Source organism: Zonotrichia leucophrys, chromosome 7, assembly GCF_028769735.1.
Source record: "Zonotrichia leucophrys gambelii isolate GWCS_2022_RI chromosome 7, RI_Zleu_2.0, whole genome shotgun sequence".
Taxonomy (NCBI): Eukaryota; Metazoa; Chordata; class Aves; order Passeriformes; family Passerellidae; genus Zonotrichia; species Zonotrichia leucophrys.
The window spans coordinates 9,988,718-10,007,079 of NC_088177.1; the positions used below are offsets into that span (position 1 = coordinate 9,988,718).

At 46.1% G+C, this 18,362-nt stretch overlaps 1 protein-coding gene across 31 annotated transcripts in view; it reads left to right on the plus strand.

Annotated features, from left to right (window-relative positions):
• The window catches only part of LRRFIP1 (LRR binding FLII interacting protein 1), a 108,901-nt gene that overhangs the window by 46,187 nt on the left and 44,352 nt on the right, over positions 1-18,362 (plus strand). For 9 of the 31 annotated variants that reach the window (XM_064718699.1, XM_064718696.1, XM_064718697.1 and 6 more), the window contains exons 2-8: positions 1,269-1,355; positions 7,913-7,930; positions 11,196-11,243; positions 12,436-12,480; positions 13,000-13,050; positions 16,395-16,427; positions 17,878-17,925. In XM_064718699.1, the coding sequence (XP_064574769.1) occupies positions 1,269-1,355; positions 7,913-7,930; positions 11,196-11,243; positions 12,436-12,480; positions 13,000-13,050; positions 16,395-16,427; positions 17,878-17,925 (330 nt within the window). The other 22 variants (XM_064718689.1, XM_064718691.1, XM_064718693.1 and 19 more) reach the window with 9 other exon arrangements.

The window sequence follows — 18,362 nt, forward strand, 5'->3', positions numbered from 1 at the left end:
GGATTTGTATGGATTGATGAGATCCCCTCTTGGTCTCTCCCAGTCTGAAGTTTTAAGATCTACAGCACCACAAGGCTCCTGGTCCTACCGTGCATCAGCTTGTGCTTGATTTTCATCAGCTCTTTTCTGTTAACTGCAAGTTTCAACCATCCTACTCCCTTCTTTTGGTTGGTTTATTGTTTTGTTTTGGGTTTTTTTGCTTTGTTTTTGGTTTGGTTTTTTCCCATGCTTTGTTTGTGTTTTTGGAGGCTGTGACACTTTTCCCTGGGTTTGAGTGGTGACTGCACTTACAGAAGGGAAAAGAAATTACACTTTCTGTTTTTTGGTGGTTTTCCTTCTGTTTAGAAGCACTACTGAAAACACCGGTGTTTTGATTTCTCTGTGTGCCTGACCTCGATGTTATGGCAGATTTTCCTGTCAGTTTGGATGCTGTAGTTACAGTGAAAGGTTTCAGAAGCAGAGGAGTTGGGTGCAACACCAGGGTGGCTATGAGTTGTGCCTTTGGCTCCCTTCTGAGCTGCTCATGGTTGTGCTGTACCAAAACCTGAGCTAATTTTACTTTTTCCTCTGTAAGATCTACTGGCTTTGCCTGGGATTTAAAGCAGAATATTAAAAATGTTACTGTCTATGATGTTCCATCACTTCCACCTGGGCTGAAGTGAGGAAGCACCGTAGATCTCTCGAGAGGTCTGTTCTTGGCAGAATTCCACTCCAGCGAGGTTTGGACTGGAATGTGGAATTTTGGAGATTTGTAATGGAGCTAGTGCATTTTCTCTCCATAATTTCAGCCTTAGCTGTGCATACTGAACCCCAGTGTTTACCCAAACCCTGTGCCCAGGTATGTGTGCACAGTGTCAGTGGTTAGGAAAAATGGCACATAATGTGTTTGGTGTTGGTCGAATTAATTCATCAATAAAAAAACAAGCCACGCTGCAGGGGAGGGAAGAAAAAACCCAACAAAACAACCCAAAACAAAACAAAACAAGCAATAAATAAATCAACCTGCTTCCTCTCCAGCCACACAAATAATAATTAAAGATCCCTTTTAAACACAAGTGTGCTCAGGGAGGGTAGTGCCTGCACGGGGGTGTTACGATAACAAGTTAGGGAAGGCAGGGCCATTACCTGCAGTAGGGAATTAACTCCTACAGATGTGTTTACAGCCTTGCCCAGTCAAACCTCCCCATTGCCTGCCCTGCTTCCAGAGCGTGCTCCCCCTTGGGCTGGCCAGCTTTGATCTCATCCCATGCCTGTGTTCCCCTTCCCAGGCTGAAGCCAGACTTGCGGCGAAGCGAGCGGCGCGGGCGGAGGCGCGGGAGATCCGCATGAAAGAGCTGGAGAGGCAGCAGAAGGAGGTAAGGCCGGGGCTTTGGGGGGCTGTATCCAGGGAGGAGGATGTTCAGAGATGCTGGAATAGAGGGCTTGTCTGTGTTTTGTTGAAATAGTCTGTGTGGAGCTAATGTTGATCATAGAAAAACCTGGAAAAAACGCAAGGATTTTTATCTCGGTGAAGCCGGCGTAATTATTCACAGAAAATCCTGGTGGTTGGTAATTCCTGTTTAATGTTAAACTTTGAAGTATGCAGCTTCCTTCTGTGCCTGTCGGAGGTGGTGGATTCTTATCACTTCGTTAGAAATCCAATGAATATGGAAGATTCCTGGCTCTTTGTGTAACTCCAGTGGGAAGCTGTTCTGCTTCCTGCTGTGAATCCACTGCCCTCCCCAAGTTTGGAAAAAGGATGGGCTGCTCTTGGCAGGGGCAAGGGGAGAAACTGCACTTGGCAAAGCATTGCCTACGTGGTGAACTCAACCAGGAGCTCTCAAAAGTTGTGCTTGGTGATGTGCATTGAGTGAAGCAGCAGAGTGGCTGCAACAACCACTCTGGTTGAGGTTAGAGGGACAACAGTAATCACAATTTAGTTTTTTCAGTAGATTTTTGAAGGAGAATGAAGAAGGAGTCTGGGGGCAAGGTCTGGGAATACTTAGTAGGAATAAATGTGGGGCAGCAAGAACGGGAAATGGCTTCACACTGACAGAGGGCAGAGTTGGAGTGGATATTAGGAAAAACATCTTTCCTGGAAGAGTGGTGAGGCCCTGGCACAGGGTGCCCATGGAAGCCCTGGATCCCTGGAAGTGTCCAAGGCCAGGCTGGATGGGACTTGGAACAACCTGGGATAGTGGAAAGTGTCCCTGCCCATGGCAGGGGATGGAACTTGATGATCTTAAGGTCCCTTCCAACCCAGACCATTCTGTAATTCAGTGGTTCTGCATTTGCTTTGAGGTGCAGAGCAGGATCTGGTTGAGCTGTGGAGCAGTGAATGAGGAGGTGACAGCAGGATGTGGATCAGGATGTGACAGCAGAGCCCACAAAGGAGCTCGTGGGCAGGCTGCCCACGCCCCGCTCCTGGTGAGGCAGGTCTGGATGCGTCTCAGCTCCCTTGCTGCAAACACAGAGCTTGGGGAAGGTGGGAGCCTTCTCCTGCTGCAGTTGCTGCTGTCTGAGGGATGTTTCTTGCAGCCTGGCCCAGCCTGGGAGGTGCTGTCACTGCTGTGCCAGCAGTCAGGGCTGGGGGATTTGGGAGCAGCCGTGGGAGGGCTGTGCTAAACAGGCACCACGTGTTTTGTTTGGGTAGCAAAGTAAATAGGGGTGTCCTGGCAGTGACACCATCTAATTTACAGGTGACTTAATGAAGCTGATGACCCCTTTGCAGATTAAAAGCTGATGCTGCAAAGGGTGTCTTAGTAAACTGAAATTTAGGTGTGAAAGCTAAAGCTCCTGCAATTAAGGGCTTGTCATCTGAAAACCTGTGAAAGCTTTGGGTAGATAGAAATTGGGCAGGGCAGGATGTCCCTGTGAAATACCACAGTCATTGAAAGCTCAGCCAGATACCCATCACAGTCTGCTTAGTAACTCACTGGCATAAATGGCACATTTATTTAATGTTTTGTATGCTTGGGTATTCTGTAACTTTTTGAAATAGTTTAATCTTACCCCCCAGATGCCAGGTAGAGATGTTAAGGGGAGCTGCAGGAAGTTTTTCATTGCCACAAGTGTCTTGCAGGTACAATAAAACATAAATACAGAAAATCCCAAGCAGTGATCAACACAAGATATCTGGCACCTACCCCTTCCTTGGAGGGGACCCTGCTGTGACACTGGGATCTGAACACCTGGTTCTCTGCCATCTTCATTTCCCTTTGCAAACTTTGCAGAAACATAAAGAGTGCTTTTCCACTGCTGCCATGTTAAATAACCAGGAGTTAAAGCACTTGCTTTACTACTTCAGAAGGCTTTTTAGAGCCCTAAGTCCCTTCTGGGAGTTAAAAAGCAATAAATGAATTTATTGCGTGTGCGTGTAGTCTTTCATGCTTTAAGCTGTGTGCATGCCCTGGCAGGCTTCTTGTGGAGCATGGATTACTTGGAAATATATTTACTCTGCTGCTCTGAGTTAAAAGTTTCCAGGTGCTACCATTACAGGCTCTAACTATGGCAGTGAAAGAGAGTGTTTTAATGATCTGGGTTTGGAAACTGGCTCCTCTCCTGCCCACCACCTCATATTTATGACATTTCTCAATCTTGCACTTCATTTCCCTCATTTTAAAGTAATTGGGTGACTTTTGCATGAAGAGTCTGCACACAGGATTGAGAAATGGTGCAGCAGGTATATCTGGGCCTCTGGCAGAGAGCTCTCAGTTGCAGGGGGAGATGTGGGAAAGTTCCTGTGGGAGACTGCTCTGCGGTGGGGCAGGATTGCAGGTGTGCTCCAGAGGCAGTGTCATCTCCTCACCTGGCACCTCCTCGTGCCAGGCAGCACAAAGAAGGGTAGCTGTGCCAGTGGTTTGGCTGTTTTGGTTTGCTCTCTTTGTTGTTGTTGTTGTTGTTTTTGGGGGTTTTTTTTCTCCAGGGAAGGGAAGCTAAAGAGGAGAAGTTGAGCGCAAGTTTCATAGGGACGTATAAGCTGGGTACATGAAAAGTGTTTTCTGAAGCTGAAGCAAAAAGTGGGCACAAGAATTGTGACCTGATCACAGAATCCCAGAATCTATTGAGTTAAAAGGACCTTAAACTTAACTTGTTCCACCCCCTGCCATGGGCAGGGACACCTCCACTAGCCCAGGCTGCTCTGTCCAGCCAGATCTTGGACACTTGCAGGGATCCAGGGGCAGCCACAGCTGCTCTGGGCACCTGTGCCAGAGCCTGCCCACCCTCCCAGGGGACAATTCCTTCCCAATATCCAATGTCAGCAGTGGGAAGCCATTCCCTCTTGTGCTGTCACTCCAGTCCCTTTGTGTTGCACCATATTTCCTGTTGGATGGGGCTCCTTTTGGAGCATTCCCAATTCTCCCAGCCTTTTCCCACAGCAGAGCTGCCCCATCCCTCTGATCATCCTGGTGCTTCCTCCAGCAGTTCTGCAGGTGGGGTCTCACCTGAGCAAGGCAGAAGGGCAGAATTCCCCCTTTCCTGCTGCCCACACTGTGGGATCAGCCCAGGACATGGGGAGTCCCTCTGGAGATAAGGGTGTTGATCACTCCTGAATCGCAGAGATGTGAATCAATTCCTCTGTTTATTAGAGAATGTGTTCTTGGTGATGAGGCTTTAGGAAAGGCACAGGTCTGACAAGTGTTACAGCTTGAATGCTTCTGACTTCTCATTCAGAGCTGCTTTGTTGTTGTTACCCACCAAAGATGTAAATAATTAATCTGGAAGTCTGGTATAATTCTCTGGTTTGCTTGCACACATCAGTGAGTGCAGGCTAGCTCTCATTGCCAGGGCCTGTTCTCAGCTGGAAGGACAATTAGGATATTTGATATTTCCTCCCTTCCCTGGTTTCCCAGCACTGGTGGGAGTCAGAGCAGTGAAGGGTCCTGGTTTACCATACCACGCTGCCATGCTTTTGAAACACTTGGTTTCCAGCTGCTGAGTCTGAGACCAGTCCCTTTGGCTTGTACTGTTGAGATGTGCCTGGTCCTGAGACAAATTCCTGTGTGCATTCAGGTATTCATTGTTAATTCATGCAGAACAGCAAGCCAGGAGTGGGCAGCCCAGTTTTTCTGAGTAACAATTTGTTAAAGGTAAAATTGGAGGAAGAATTTATTTTTTTTTTCCTGTGCATTTATTTTTTCCTCTCAGAAGCTTGACCTGAAATGTATTAAACCCTTTTTTTCCCAAGCAATATTTAACAGTAACAGTTTTTGAAAGCTGCAGCAGTAGGGCTAATTGCAGAGAATGCTTTCTTTGTGTTCTGCTGGCAAAGCTTTAAATGTCTCTTCAAGGGCTGACACTTGGAGACCACAGTGTAAGCTGATATTAGTGCCTGAAGTGAAAAGAGACTGATCTCCTCCCACTCCTTAATCGGTGGGATAAGATTCTTCCCTGCCAGTTCACACAGCAGATGAGCCTGTACTTCTGGTTCAAGGCAAGTGCACTGTGCTGCTCTCCTGCCTTCATCTGCAGCACTTGCTTTGAGGGCACAGCATGAAACTTGCCTTGGCTGCTTTGTGAATTCCTTCCTCACCTCACTTGCACATATTTTTCCCCCTTTTGGATTCATATTTCTTTGGAATAAAATGTGCTACCGATGCTTTCTAGTAAAAAAAAAGGGAAAAGCAGATTCTTGTGGCTCGAATGGGGAGGGGTGAGACTGGCTATGAAACTTGGTGCTTACATAAGCAGGGAGGAAATGGAGGAGGTTTGTGGTGGTTCATCTGTATCTTATACACTCACTGTGAAGATGCCCAAGAAAATTTGAAGAGGGATGATGTAGATGATGATTTTAGCAGACTCTTCTTCTGCCACCATGGCTTTTTCTGTCCAGTTTTAAACCTGCTTCTATGAAAAATTTTATTTCTGTGTGCAGCCTCCTTTGATGAGGAAATCAGGAAAGCTGTCTGCTGTTAATACTGTGGATGAAACATATTTGAGTTTTTTGGTCATACCCTAACACAGAAAACTGTGTACCCTAATAGAGGAAACTGTTCTTGAAAGCATTTGACTTCTTAGATGTGTATTGACTGTTTTTGGGGGTCACACATCTGCAACAGAGGTGATTGTTTAAAAGTATATGTTTTCTCTTTTCTAAAGAGGACAGTGTCATCACAGAATCCTAAAATGGCTTTTAAGGGTTGGAAAAACCCTTAAAAACCCCCTGATTCCAACCTCCCTGCCATGGGAGATTGGATTCAGGATTGGAATCAGGTTGGAATCACAACCTTTCCCTTGTGCACTGCTGAGGGATCAGTCACTTCGGAGCAGAGCCATTGTAATGCCTGTTGGTTAATGGGTTCCTCCAAAACTCCAGGTTTTATAAAAAGCTGGAATAGTCAAATTATTAATTTGGCTTTATCCCTAAAGCCTCCCCACCTCCCTCCACAGTGCCTGGCCTGAACAAGGGCCCTGTTGTTATCTTGTCCATTGGCAATTTGGGTCCTGGGCATGAGGCTCCTTGTGTGCCTTGCCTTGAATCCCTGCTGTGCCAGGCCTGGAGCACTGGGCTTTGGAAAATAAGGATTCCATGGAGCTGCCTCGAGGAGTGGGTGAAGAAAACCAGCATGGAAAAGTTAAAGCTTTGAGGTTAATCAGCTGTGTGGTAATTGCCACGTTTGAACCTGTGGTGTTTGGCTCCTGTGTGTGGATGAAAGGCACTTTGAGTGTGCCATGGAGAAGCCAGAAATTGGAATTGTATGCAGCCTTGTGGGAGGGCCCAGTTCATTTTCCTCTCCATGGCTTTCTTAGGGAAGTGGGGTGGTTACTGTGTGGTGGGAATGCTGGTTTTTAAATGGGTCCTAATTTTCCCTCCTGTTCCCCTGCTTGCTGGAATGGGAATTAAAGCTGCTGAGGCATTAATCTGGGTTGTGCATTGTCCTTCATGAAGGGGAACCTGATCAGGAGGGCAGGGATTGAGAGACATAAGCTTTGCTTCCCAGCTCTGGCATCCAGGTTCCCATGGGGTATCCCTGAGAGCAGTGAATGCCAGGGATCCTCCAAATTCCCCAAAATCTGGGAGACTTCACTGCCTTGCCACCAGAGGATTGTGCAGACAGCCAGGTGGTTTTCAACAAGAAGGGTTCTTTGGGGTAATCAGAAATGTTTCTGGTTTCAGGAAAGATGTGAGAAAAAACCTATTTTCTGTTTTTATGTGGATTCACGAAGCTTATCAGTTAAGAGCAGTTCTCCTAGAGCACAAAATTCAGGCGCAGTAGAGTGGCTGTAAAGGTTTTGTGTCTTATCAAAGTGCTCCAAGACTATGGAACAACACTGTCAGCAGGGCATTTATTAAAGCCTGAAAATAGTGTGAGGCTCCACAAGAACATTAAAAATTGACAGAACAACCTGCAGGGGTGCTTTAATGCCAACAATATCTGTGGAAGGAATTTCCCAGGAATTTTCACACACTGGCACTGTGCTGTGCACAGGTGAGAGGTGTGTGGGGTTGGTGCTTTTGTAACTGTGATTCATCCCTCAAGGACAAATTCTATCCTCCAAAGAGGAACAGTTGATCTGTAGTTAATGCTGTTTGCTTTTATTGTGCTGGTAGATACGCGACTCGTCCCGGGTGAATATTTGGGCATCCATTCCTGGTTTGGAGGGAAGGCTGGAAAAATGAGAGGTCCTGGCTCACAGCTGGGTTGGGTGCAAAGCCTGGGGATAAAATGTCCCATGTGCACCCCAGAGGGTGGTGGGAATGGGAACAGGAATGCTGTGCTCTAGCCAGTCACATGGAGGAGACCCACGATGCAAACACTGCTTTTGTCCTGCCTGAATCCACAGGGCTTCACTGTGCTCTTCTCTGTGTTGATGTTCTGCTGTATTTTCTCTATAAACGCTGTTTTTTCCCTCCAGAAGGAGCTGTGGAGCATTGCTATGTATCCATCATTCATGCTAGCTTTGTTCCTTGTTTCTTTCCCTTTCCCCCCAGATCTATCAGGTGCAGAAGGTAGGGCTTGCTCGCTTTCCTTCTTGTTTGCATGCCTTCTTCTTCCCACCCTGTGAGTCTTGCTGCAATTTCACAACCACACAGTCATTCAGGTGGCAAAAGACCTCCAAGATCCTCGAGTCCAACCTTGGAAATCCTCTGAGGAGTGGGAGATGCCCAGCAGGCTGCAAATTTCCATGTAATTCTGCCCTCCCCTCCCATAATCATGTGGGGTGCACAGTCAAGGGCAGTGGGGGAAGGTGACCCATGTAAGGTGTGTCTGGTCAGGCACTTAATGTGATTTTTTCCTACAGCCTGTTTGGCAAAGGATAAGCAGTAACAGAGAAGTGACTTGGCAAAGCAGGGTCACAGGAGGACGCAGTGGCTCCCTGTGTCACCTCTGTTCATGTGCTGAAGGCCAAGAAAATCACTGGAGTGTTTCAGGCTGGGCAAGCATTTAACAGGTGCCAGCAGGAAGAATGACTTGCAGATGACTTTATTTGCACAAAGTCACTGAAGGAAATCAGGGATGCTGTGTTTGAATTCATAATCCTTGGGTAAATAAACTGTATGGCCTTCAACCAACACATTAAACGTGATTTTATATTGTTTAATCCTCTCTTATCTCAGTTTAAAGTCATGATCTCTTCCCTCTTCCTAGTTTCCTTTCCATGATGATGGCAAAGAGGATAATAACAGTAGCTCTAACTGAGGTCACTTGCCATGTAGAAACAGAGATTTTGGGGTTTGTGTCGTGATGTCTGGTTGAAATAACAGCCATACATCTGAAAAGAACAGAATATAGCAGCCTGGCTGTTCTACACTTCCAGCATGTGAGCTGAGTGGCACCTATAATCAGAAATAACTCCCAAGAATTTTTACAGGGAGGGAGAAAACACATTTTTCTTCAAGCCTGCCATTTTGTACCTTATTGAATCTTTCTCTTTTTTTTTTTTTTTTTTTTTTTTTTTTTTTTTTTTTTTTTTTTTCTTCTGAGTGTTTTTATTGCTTGCTGAGTGCTGAATGTCTCCCTAAACCACAGTGTGCTTGGTTTTGTTCTGGCACTCCAGCTGCCCTAACTGCATGTTTCAAAGCCTGCCCCAGCCCTGCATGTGCTTCTTGGGAGTGCTGTTCTCCTCTTGGAGTGTGTATGTATATGAAAAGAGCTGCTCAAATCATGTGCTCTGCTATTTAATCCTGACCCCATCAATTTGGCAACAAGTCCCTCTCACTCCTGGTTTTATTTTTGGAGTTGGGTGAGCGCTGAGTGACTCAGTGTCTGCCCATGGATCGACAGGCTCCTTATTAATCTTCTTTATGGGAATTAATTTAACCTCCTGGTGCAGAAGCAGCCCCCTGGGAGCCCAGGAGGTTGTTTACTGGCCTGACATGGATGAGGAGATAAGTGGGTTATCCTCCCAACATCCCATGGTGAGTTTGTGAGTCCGGCAGTTTCGCCGGCGCTCAGGGAGCGAATCGCATCTGGAGTTCTCTCTCAATGGGATTAACATCATTAATTATTGAATTGTAATATCACTTTTCAAGGTGGGAGGGAACCTGAGTCCAGCAAGGGCCTCTAAGTGAAACCTGAATGAATGGAAAAGCAGCATTTCCTCCTTCAGCCCGTTGGAACCAGGCCCCTGGGGGCAGAACAGAAGAGTTGGTGTAGAGGGAGAGCTGAAAAAAGTGGCTGTGAGGGGTCAAAATACTTGAGAGCTCAAAAGCTGCCAGTTCAGTCCAGTATGACACGTGCTCTTTAAAATATTATAAATTCAAATAGTCTCTAGGCAGTCTCATTCATTAAGATTTTTCTTCAGGGGATGTTAAGCGTGTCGCTGAGTAATTTGAAATGGAGAAGGAAAAGCCTGTAAGTGGAACTTAAACTGTTTCCTTATCTGCCTTTTGCAAGGCTGAATTCATAAACCAGTGTCAGGAACTGAGGGCATGAAAAGAAAGCAGAAACCCTAAAAAAATTACAAATGTGTTTATGGATCCTTCCTATGTGTGAAAAAGGATTCTCCATTTCAATAGTGTGTTCGAGTTTTTTAAACTGATGTCTAGTGTTAGAAAATGTTCTCAGTCTGTTAATGGCTAAAAAGCCTCTAATAAGGCTTTACCTGACCTGCTTTACTACAAAGCATATAATCTGCAGGTTCTCATCATGCACACAGCTCTAGGAGTTCATGGAATTCTCAGGGGTCATTCTCAGGCTGAGATGTGTATAACGGCTACTTTTATAACAAGCTGGTGCATGGCTTATGAATCTGAAGTGGGAATAAAGTAATACAGCACAGAAGAATGTGCAGCTGTTTGGTTTAGTTTATCAGTAAATAGTGAATGAGGTTTTAAGGGTGAACATAAAATTACATTAATACCATTGAGTGAGTGCTAAAACCAGATTGCAATACAGAACAGGTTTCTATTTTTTAAAAAAATAATTTCCTAAGGTTTGGCTGTTGATATTTCTGCCTCCTCAAGCATGTAAGAAAGCTCTAAAATACATATTCTTGCTTAATTAAGCAAGATTGCCATTTGCCTATTGCTGTGCTGTAGGCCAGTGATTTTAATTCACACAGGAATCATTTTAATGGACACCATTAGAAACACAAAATTCCTGAGACCAGATTTGACAGGCTTCTTTGGGGAGGAAGAAAAGTCCCATTAAACCTGTGGATCTTTGAACAACTTGCTGCCTGGAGGAAATTCAAGTCCATGGGGAAGTTCCCAGTGTTGTCTTTGCCTGCACTGGTGGATCTTGTCCTCTTGTACCCTTGTTGGGGCTGCCTCTGCTCTCAGGTGGCTCAAACAGCCTGGTGCTCTGAAAGGAGCTCTGTGGAGCTCCAATCCAGCAAATCAGGGTGCCCAGAATGAGTTGTACCCAACTTGTCTGCCCAGTTTGACAGACCTTTACGGGAAACATGATTTGACAGCAATTTTCATCCTGGAAGAGTCCTGCGCTCGCCTCCCTTGTAATGAGTCTTGACTTAACTGGGTCAGGAATTCAAGACTCATTACTCTCCTTGCTCCTGTCCCCCAGCACAGGGGGTTTTGCAGTGCTGAGGGAGAGGAAGCTGCTGAGCACCCTGGTTGTGCCCAAATTCCCCTTTCTGCTTCCCAGGCAGCTTTTCCCAGGCATTCACTCCGGTGCCATGCGGCACAGCTCTCACTGGCACGGTCATGTGGAGCTGTGTGGCTTGGCCAGGGCCTGGCAGTGCATGCCTAAATGTTCTGTGTCTGCTTTTCTCATCTAAATTCTGCTTTTTTTTTTCCCCTTTTCTGTCTGTAGAAATATTATGGGCTGGATACTAAGTGGGGAGACATCGAGCAATGGATGGTAGGACTTGATCAACGTAGCTCAACAGCTTTTGCGTGTGGCAGTTCTGAGTAGTTTATCACAGAGTTTGAGATCCCTCCAAGTAGGTATTTTCATCCATTGGGAGTGTGAGTTCCACTCCAAGCAATCCCACAGTTTTGCTTTTCCAGCTGAAATGTGAGTTTTGATCAGCTTAAAACTGGTAAGGACTGGGTTAGAGCCATCTCCTTTTACAGACCTGTGTCCATGCTATTTGCTGGAAGATTAGATTAGGATAAAAACCTGTTAAAGCCCCTTGGGACACAGGGAGTCTTTGTGCTCATTTTACTTTTTGTGGGTTTCATCACCACTTCAGCCTTCTTAAATCTGCCTTCAGGTAAATTGTGGGCAGGTTTCACTCATGCTGTTTCATTTCCCTTAGCGCTTACTGGCCCTCAGAGAAATTATTGCTGCCATGTGTCAATCCTCACTTTTTTCCAATAATACCCTGTCCTGGATTTTAGAATTTGCTAAAACCAGTGAATACCAGCTACAGACATGGCCACTAGCAACATTTGACTGTTTTAACACCCGTGATAGGAGATGAAAAAGTTGCTAATGGGCTGGAAGGTTTCAAATGTGTTTCAGCCCTAAGTTTATGAAGCCAGTTAGCAACCATGCCAGCTGAAAGCTGTGGCCTGCAAAGCTGAGTATTGCACACTGGCAAAGGCAAAACTGAACAGCCAGCTTCCAGTGTGGAAGGTAGCTTCCCAAACTCCCCAAATTCCTCGGCCTTTGATAATTAATCAGTAAATACTGGTCTGCATTGACCGCCCCAGACTCACACTGAGTCTCCTCAAATCCTTGCTGGATGAGCACAACTCCACCTTACTGGCAGTTCCCTTGCTTGGAAGTCAGCTCTGTTGACTACAATATTAAAACTTTTTTTTTTCCTACTGCTGTTTCCAAATTCAGTGGCAAATCAATTTGTTCAAACCACCTTGTTGAAATGTAAAACATCTGATGTTGTTTCCAGTGTAGCAGAGAGGAATTTTGGGGTCTCGCAGGAGGGAGGAAGGGTTTTTCTGCTTCGACAGGGTGTCACCTCCTGTTGTTTGGTTTAAGTTTACTGGCTCCTGTGCGTGGCTGGAGCTCAGTGTGTGTTTCTGGAAGGCTCTGTTGCTGTGTGTGTCCTCTCAACACCTCCCTCTGTTTTCTCTCTCTGCCTTGGTAGGAAGACAGTGAGCGTTATTCCCGTAGAGCCCGAAGAAATGCCTCGGTCAGTACCTGCTTTTGCTTTTTCTCTTCAGACAGACATTTCAGGTTAAGAAAACAGACTCTGTATAAGTGTACAAGGCACTTCCTTCTCAAAAGAAAAGGAACCAAAACAAGCTCCCACCTCCCACCAGCCCCGGCAAGTGGAAACCCCAAAGCCACTTCCTGACTTCTCTGCCCTCTCCCCATCACTCCAGGGAGCTTTTGCAAATGTGCAAGAGTAAAGGGGGTGGAAAGTGGGGAAATAACCTGTTTGGAGTGTTTAATGTTCATGAAAGGGCCAAGAGCTTAGAGCAGGGAACACCTGAGCAAGCTCCTCCTTTACCCTACAGTAAAATGCTTGACTGTTTCTTGGGCAGGGTGTGATTTCATTTGCTTTCTGCTCACACTTCCAATGCAATCCTTTTGTAAAAACATTGAGTTTGTGCATCTCTCCCTTCCTCCTGTCCCATCAAAGCCATCAGTGCCTGTTACCTGTGTTCTTTTCACGGTTTCTTTTTGTCTCTATGCTTTCTCTCGCTAGGCTTCGGATGAAGATGAGCGCATGTCAGTGGGTAGCCGTGGAAGCCTGAGGGTTGGTAAACTGTGCAACCTCTGTGTGCATGTCTGTGTGTGGCTGTCACTGTCCCCTGTGCCCCCACACTCCGAGGGGACTGTCCTGGACGTGTTCCGTGTTGGGTTTTTCAAGTGCATCACTGATTGTCTGCAGTGTGTGCCCCGTGCAGGGAGCCTTTGTGGTCACTGCTCTTCACTCCTGCAGGAGGGACTCAGCCGAGACATTGGTGTCTGCATGCACCTTGTGAGCTCCCCTGTTTCACTCTGAAACTGGGAATTTGGGAAGGGGAATTGCTGGTGGGGTCAGTGTTTATTAGCCCAGGAAACCTGAAGTGATTGATCAGTGGAAGTAAGTGTTGGGCGCTTTGGAATTGCAGGTGAATATTCATAAAATAACAGAATATGCTGAGCTGGAAGGGACCCACAAGGATCATTCATCCATCTCCTGTCCCTGCACAGACCCCCCAACAATCTCACCCTGACATCCCTGAGAGCCTTGTCCAAACTCTCCTGGAGCTCTGGCAGCCTCAGGACTGTGCCCATTTGTGCCCATCCCTTGGCAGTGCCCAGCACTCTCTGGGGGAAGAACCTTTCCCTGATATCTAACTCAAAAATCCCTCTGACACAGCTCCAGCCATTCCCTTAGGTCCCGTCACTGGTTACTGGCTTTAAAACTGCTTTAGAAATACTTGAAAAACATCTGCAGGCCTGAGTTTTGTGGAGGGTGGGATTAGTGAAGCACTGAGTACTCATCTGTAGGAAAAGTTCAGTTTTTCCTCCAAATGTCCAGACAGTATTTTCCCAGATAACACACATTTATATAAACCTTAACTCTGTTTTTACATACTAAAAGACTGATTGAAAAAAAAGAAAATTCTGCTGCAGAGCCCTGCCAGGGATCCCACTGTAAAATTGCACAAAAATGTGCTTAAAAATATAAAGTGCTGCCTTGTTCCCTTTTTAGTGGAATCCTTATTGCTACTCATGAAATGCTGTTTAAACCTTTTTTGCTCAAGATTACAAACTTGAGTGCTTTTCAGAGCTAGGAGATGCCTCACAGCTCCAAAGATTCAGTGGAGAAAATCCTCTCTGCACAGCAGAACGTGAAAAGCAGTGTTTATTTTACTTAGGGTTAAATGTTGACATATGGAAGCGTTTTCTGGAGGGGAAAAAAGATCTTTAGTTCAGTTGAAATATCAATTCTATCTGTTTGGAAGGTGATGACAACATAGATGGGTTGTGTATCCCTGGCTGTAAAGTGGCACGATGCAAACACACCAGCTCTATGTTTATAGCACATCTGCATCTGAAACATCTTCTCTCCATGGAAATCCACCACTGATTGTTTCTGAGGTGCTTTTGCAGCACAATCCTGGGGTTTGTATACATTTAAGGAGCAGAAGCTCTGCGTTCTCCCTCCTCACCATCCATGGAGGAGTTTTCCTGGCCCTTTTTTGCTGAGCAGTCTCAGGCTCCGATAACCAGGGACGTGGGATGGCCCCAAATTCCTCCTACTTCTGCAAGGAATGTCCTTCTCTGACAGAAGCATCTGCCTGGAACTTTCCACCCTGCTGCTTCTCAGTGATGTTGCACAGGCCCTGTCCACAGAAAGCAGCATTTGGTGGTGGATCTGCTGACATTTAGGCAGGCACAGGAAGAGTTTTGACAGAGCTTCCTTGCCTTGTTTTTGTGTCACTGGGATTGTAGAAGCACGTAAATATTTGTCAGTCTGAACTGAAATTTAGCCTTCTACATCTTCCAGTTGTTCTATTCACAGTTAATTAATAGAATCACAGAATGGGTTGAGTCAGAAAAGACCTTAAAACTCATCTTGTTCCACCCCTTTCCACTATCCCAGGTTGCTCCAAGCCCCATCCAACCTGGACTGGAACACTTCCAGGAAAACACAGCTTCTCTGGACACCCTGTGCCAGGGCCTCAGCACCCTGCCAGGGAACAATTCCTTCCCAATACCCAATTTTAACCTATTTTTTGTCAGTTTGAAGCCGTTCTTCCCTTCCCTGTCACTCCAGGCCCTTGTCCACAGCCTCTCTGATCACTCTCCCAGTGTGGACTTACAGCAGATGCTTTTAGTAATTAGTAATTTAGTAATTTTAGACCACATCTGTGGCCAGCCTGTCAAGGTTTGGCTCCTGCTGCATCTGTCTTCAAAATAACAAAGCCAAAAGCCCCATAAATTTTGACCAGCCTTAAAAAATCACCTGAGTTCTTGTGTCCAGTTTGGCTTTGGAGCTATTTTAGCCTGAAGGCAGCATCACAAACAGTTGCCTGGTGTCCATGAAGGGTTTATAAATGGCTTGGAGAATTCTGAATGATGCTGTCTTTGTGGAGGCTCTCCTTCCATTGTTGCAGGATGCCATTTTTGGGACATTCCTCTTCCATCTTTGGCACTCAGGCTCCTTGCACTGTGAGGGGCTGGTGGTGCCAGGGCTTCCCTTTTGCAGCTGTGCTTCTCTTGTGTGCAGGAAGTTTTCACTGAAATGAGCCAATATCAGACATTCACTTCTCCCTGGGGCTTCACCACCCCGCTGATCAGTGTGGGTTTCACTCTGGGCTTTTCTCCTGGAATATTTCTGAAGTGGATGCCCGGACTGCAGGCACCAGAGATGTGCTGAGGTCACTTTTGGGGAGCTTCTGGATGCTTCTGGCAGAGCAGGCAGCACTGCACACTGCAGAACCTCCAGAGATGTTCATTAGAGCAGGCCAGCAAATGGGCTGAGGCTCCAGAGCTGGGACTGTGCTGCAAACAGGGACCAGAGGTCCAGGGCTGTGTCTGTGGCTCCTCCATGGAGAGGCTTCTTCAGCAGCTTCCCTGATGATCCTGAGCCCATCCACACCTCCTGCCACTCCTGTTCCAGGAGTTCTGCAAGCTCAGTTCTGTATCATTCAGATTTCCCTCAGTAACATCAGCCTGTGTTTGTTAGGGCTCTTGAACCTCTCTTCAGTCCCTTTTCTATTTCATTTGTCCTGGTTCTCCCACTTCCCAGCTGGCTGTCTCTAATCCAACACCATCAGCATGAAATATTGTTGTGTTATCAATCACTCATGATTAATTTGTGCATCCTTATTTTATCAATCACTCCTGAGTTATTTGTGCGTCCTTGTTTTGTATCCTCCCAACTTCAAACTTGTGCCTTTGTGCAAGAGATCCTGCATTATCAAAGTTCTTTAGTTGGGATTTCCATCTCCCTGCATTATCAAAGTTCTTTAGTCGGGATTTCCACCTCCCTGCCTATTTTTGTGTTTGTTTGCTGTTGGTTTTGTTTTGGGGGAGTTCCTTTGGTTGACATAACTTGCATTTTCCTTTGTTTTCTGATTTTCCTCTCCTCTCATGCCTTTACAGTCTCATTTGGATTATGCCAGCACCTACCCAGTGGTGAGAACAGTCTGCAAGTTGCAGAGTGTGTGTGTGTGTGTTCAAAAACTAATCATGAAGAAGCAGCTAACCCAGGTTGTGATAACTGCTCTGAGATCAGGGTGATCTGGAGGCGTCCTGAGGCAGTTTGTGGTCTGTGATGTCAGGGTGCCACTTCCCTCTCCTCCTGCTCTGACACAGTTCCGATGAGAAGTGACAAATGGTTAGAGAGATCCGAGCTGGGTTTGGCTCAGAGGTTACCACAGGCAGGGCAGAATGGATTTCCCCCGAAACACTGTCTCTGTTAAAGCCTGTCCATTGTTGGACCAGCTGCATCTGGATTTATTTCAGCACAGATCTGGAAAGGAACAAAACTCTCATAAACTGCCTGTAAATAGATCTAGTAAAGGTGACAGGATGTGGTACTTTCAGGGTCCCCAGAACAAAGGAGGAATTGAGATTCTGACTCCATGTTCTCAGAAAGTTAATCTATTATTCTATGATGTTATATTATATTAAAGAATGCTATACTAAAGCTATACTAAAGAATAGAGAAAGGATACAGACAGAAGGCGTAACAAGATAATAATGAAAACTCATGACTCTCTCCAGAGCCCTGACACAGCTGGCCGTGATTGGTCATTAAGTCAAAACAATTCACATGAAACCAATCAAACAAGCACCTGTTGGATAAACAATCTCCAAAGCAGCAAAACACAGGAGAAGCAATCAGATTATTATTGTTTTCTTTTCTATCTGAGGCTTCTTAGCTTCCCAGGAGAAGAAATCCTGGTGAAGGGATTTTTCCAGAAAACATGACAGTGACAGACAGGACAAGCACACTGCCTACCAAAGCTGCAGCTTGTGTTACCTTCGCTCTAGGGGACAAAATCACATTAATAATAATGCTTTGACAGCAAGTATTTGCTCTGGGAACACTGAGATAAAGCAGCTCCTGAAAGAACAGAAAGGGGCAATGAGGACTAAAGCTCAGTTGAGAACATTTCCACAACTGGAGGTGTGCCGGAGTCTGCAGGAAGCAAACTGGGCAGTGCAGTCCTGTAGATTCCCCTGCTTTTCCCCTCTCCTTCATTCCAGTTTCCAACCGGGATCTCAGCACATCCCTTTGTGCCTGACCTACATCCCGGAATAGCTGCAGCACGTTGGGGTGTTTGCATGGCTCTATTGATACAGTCAGGATGGACAGCTGTGCATTGACTGAGCCCGGCCAGCGTGGCTGATTGGGAGCACAGCTGCTGAATTTACCAGTGCATTTAAGCAATATTCCCAATAACTGAGCAATGTTCCCAATAACTGAGCAATATTCCCAATAACCGAGTGTTTTATTCCATTGGCTGCCCCCTGAGCCCTGCCCTGCTCCTCTGCCTGCATGGGGATGTGCATGCCTGGCCCTGCATGGGGGTGCACACACACTCACTGATCTCACCCCACGTTCTTCATCCCACTGCAGGCTGGATTAGAGAGTGAGAGGACCAAAAAGAAGAGCTACTCCAAAGCAGTATGTATTTCTGTGTGTGTCTCACAGAGGGTTCTGTGAGCCTCCAAAGCTGCTGTGGCAGGACAAGGAGTGTGTGCAGGTGGCAGAGCTGCCAGCCCAGTGTCAAGGATACACCACAGCTATCAGCACTTGATAGGAATAATGAGCATTTGAATAATTTCATCTCCAAAATGTGGGCTAATCCAAGCTCTTATTTCAGTGCTGTGCATAAAGAGTGTGTGGGAAAAGTCAAAAACTTACTGGAGCTGTAATAGGCAATATTGAGAGAATATGATAGAATCCCAAATGGTTTGGGTTAGAAAGGCCCTGAAACCCCATCTCATTCCACCCCCTGTCATGGGTGAATCTTATTCCAGGCAGGCAAAGAGGACACTGATGCCTCAGGTTTGAGCTTTTATGTTTTTCAGATTCTGTGCTGCTTTAGTGTGTAGCTCTGA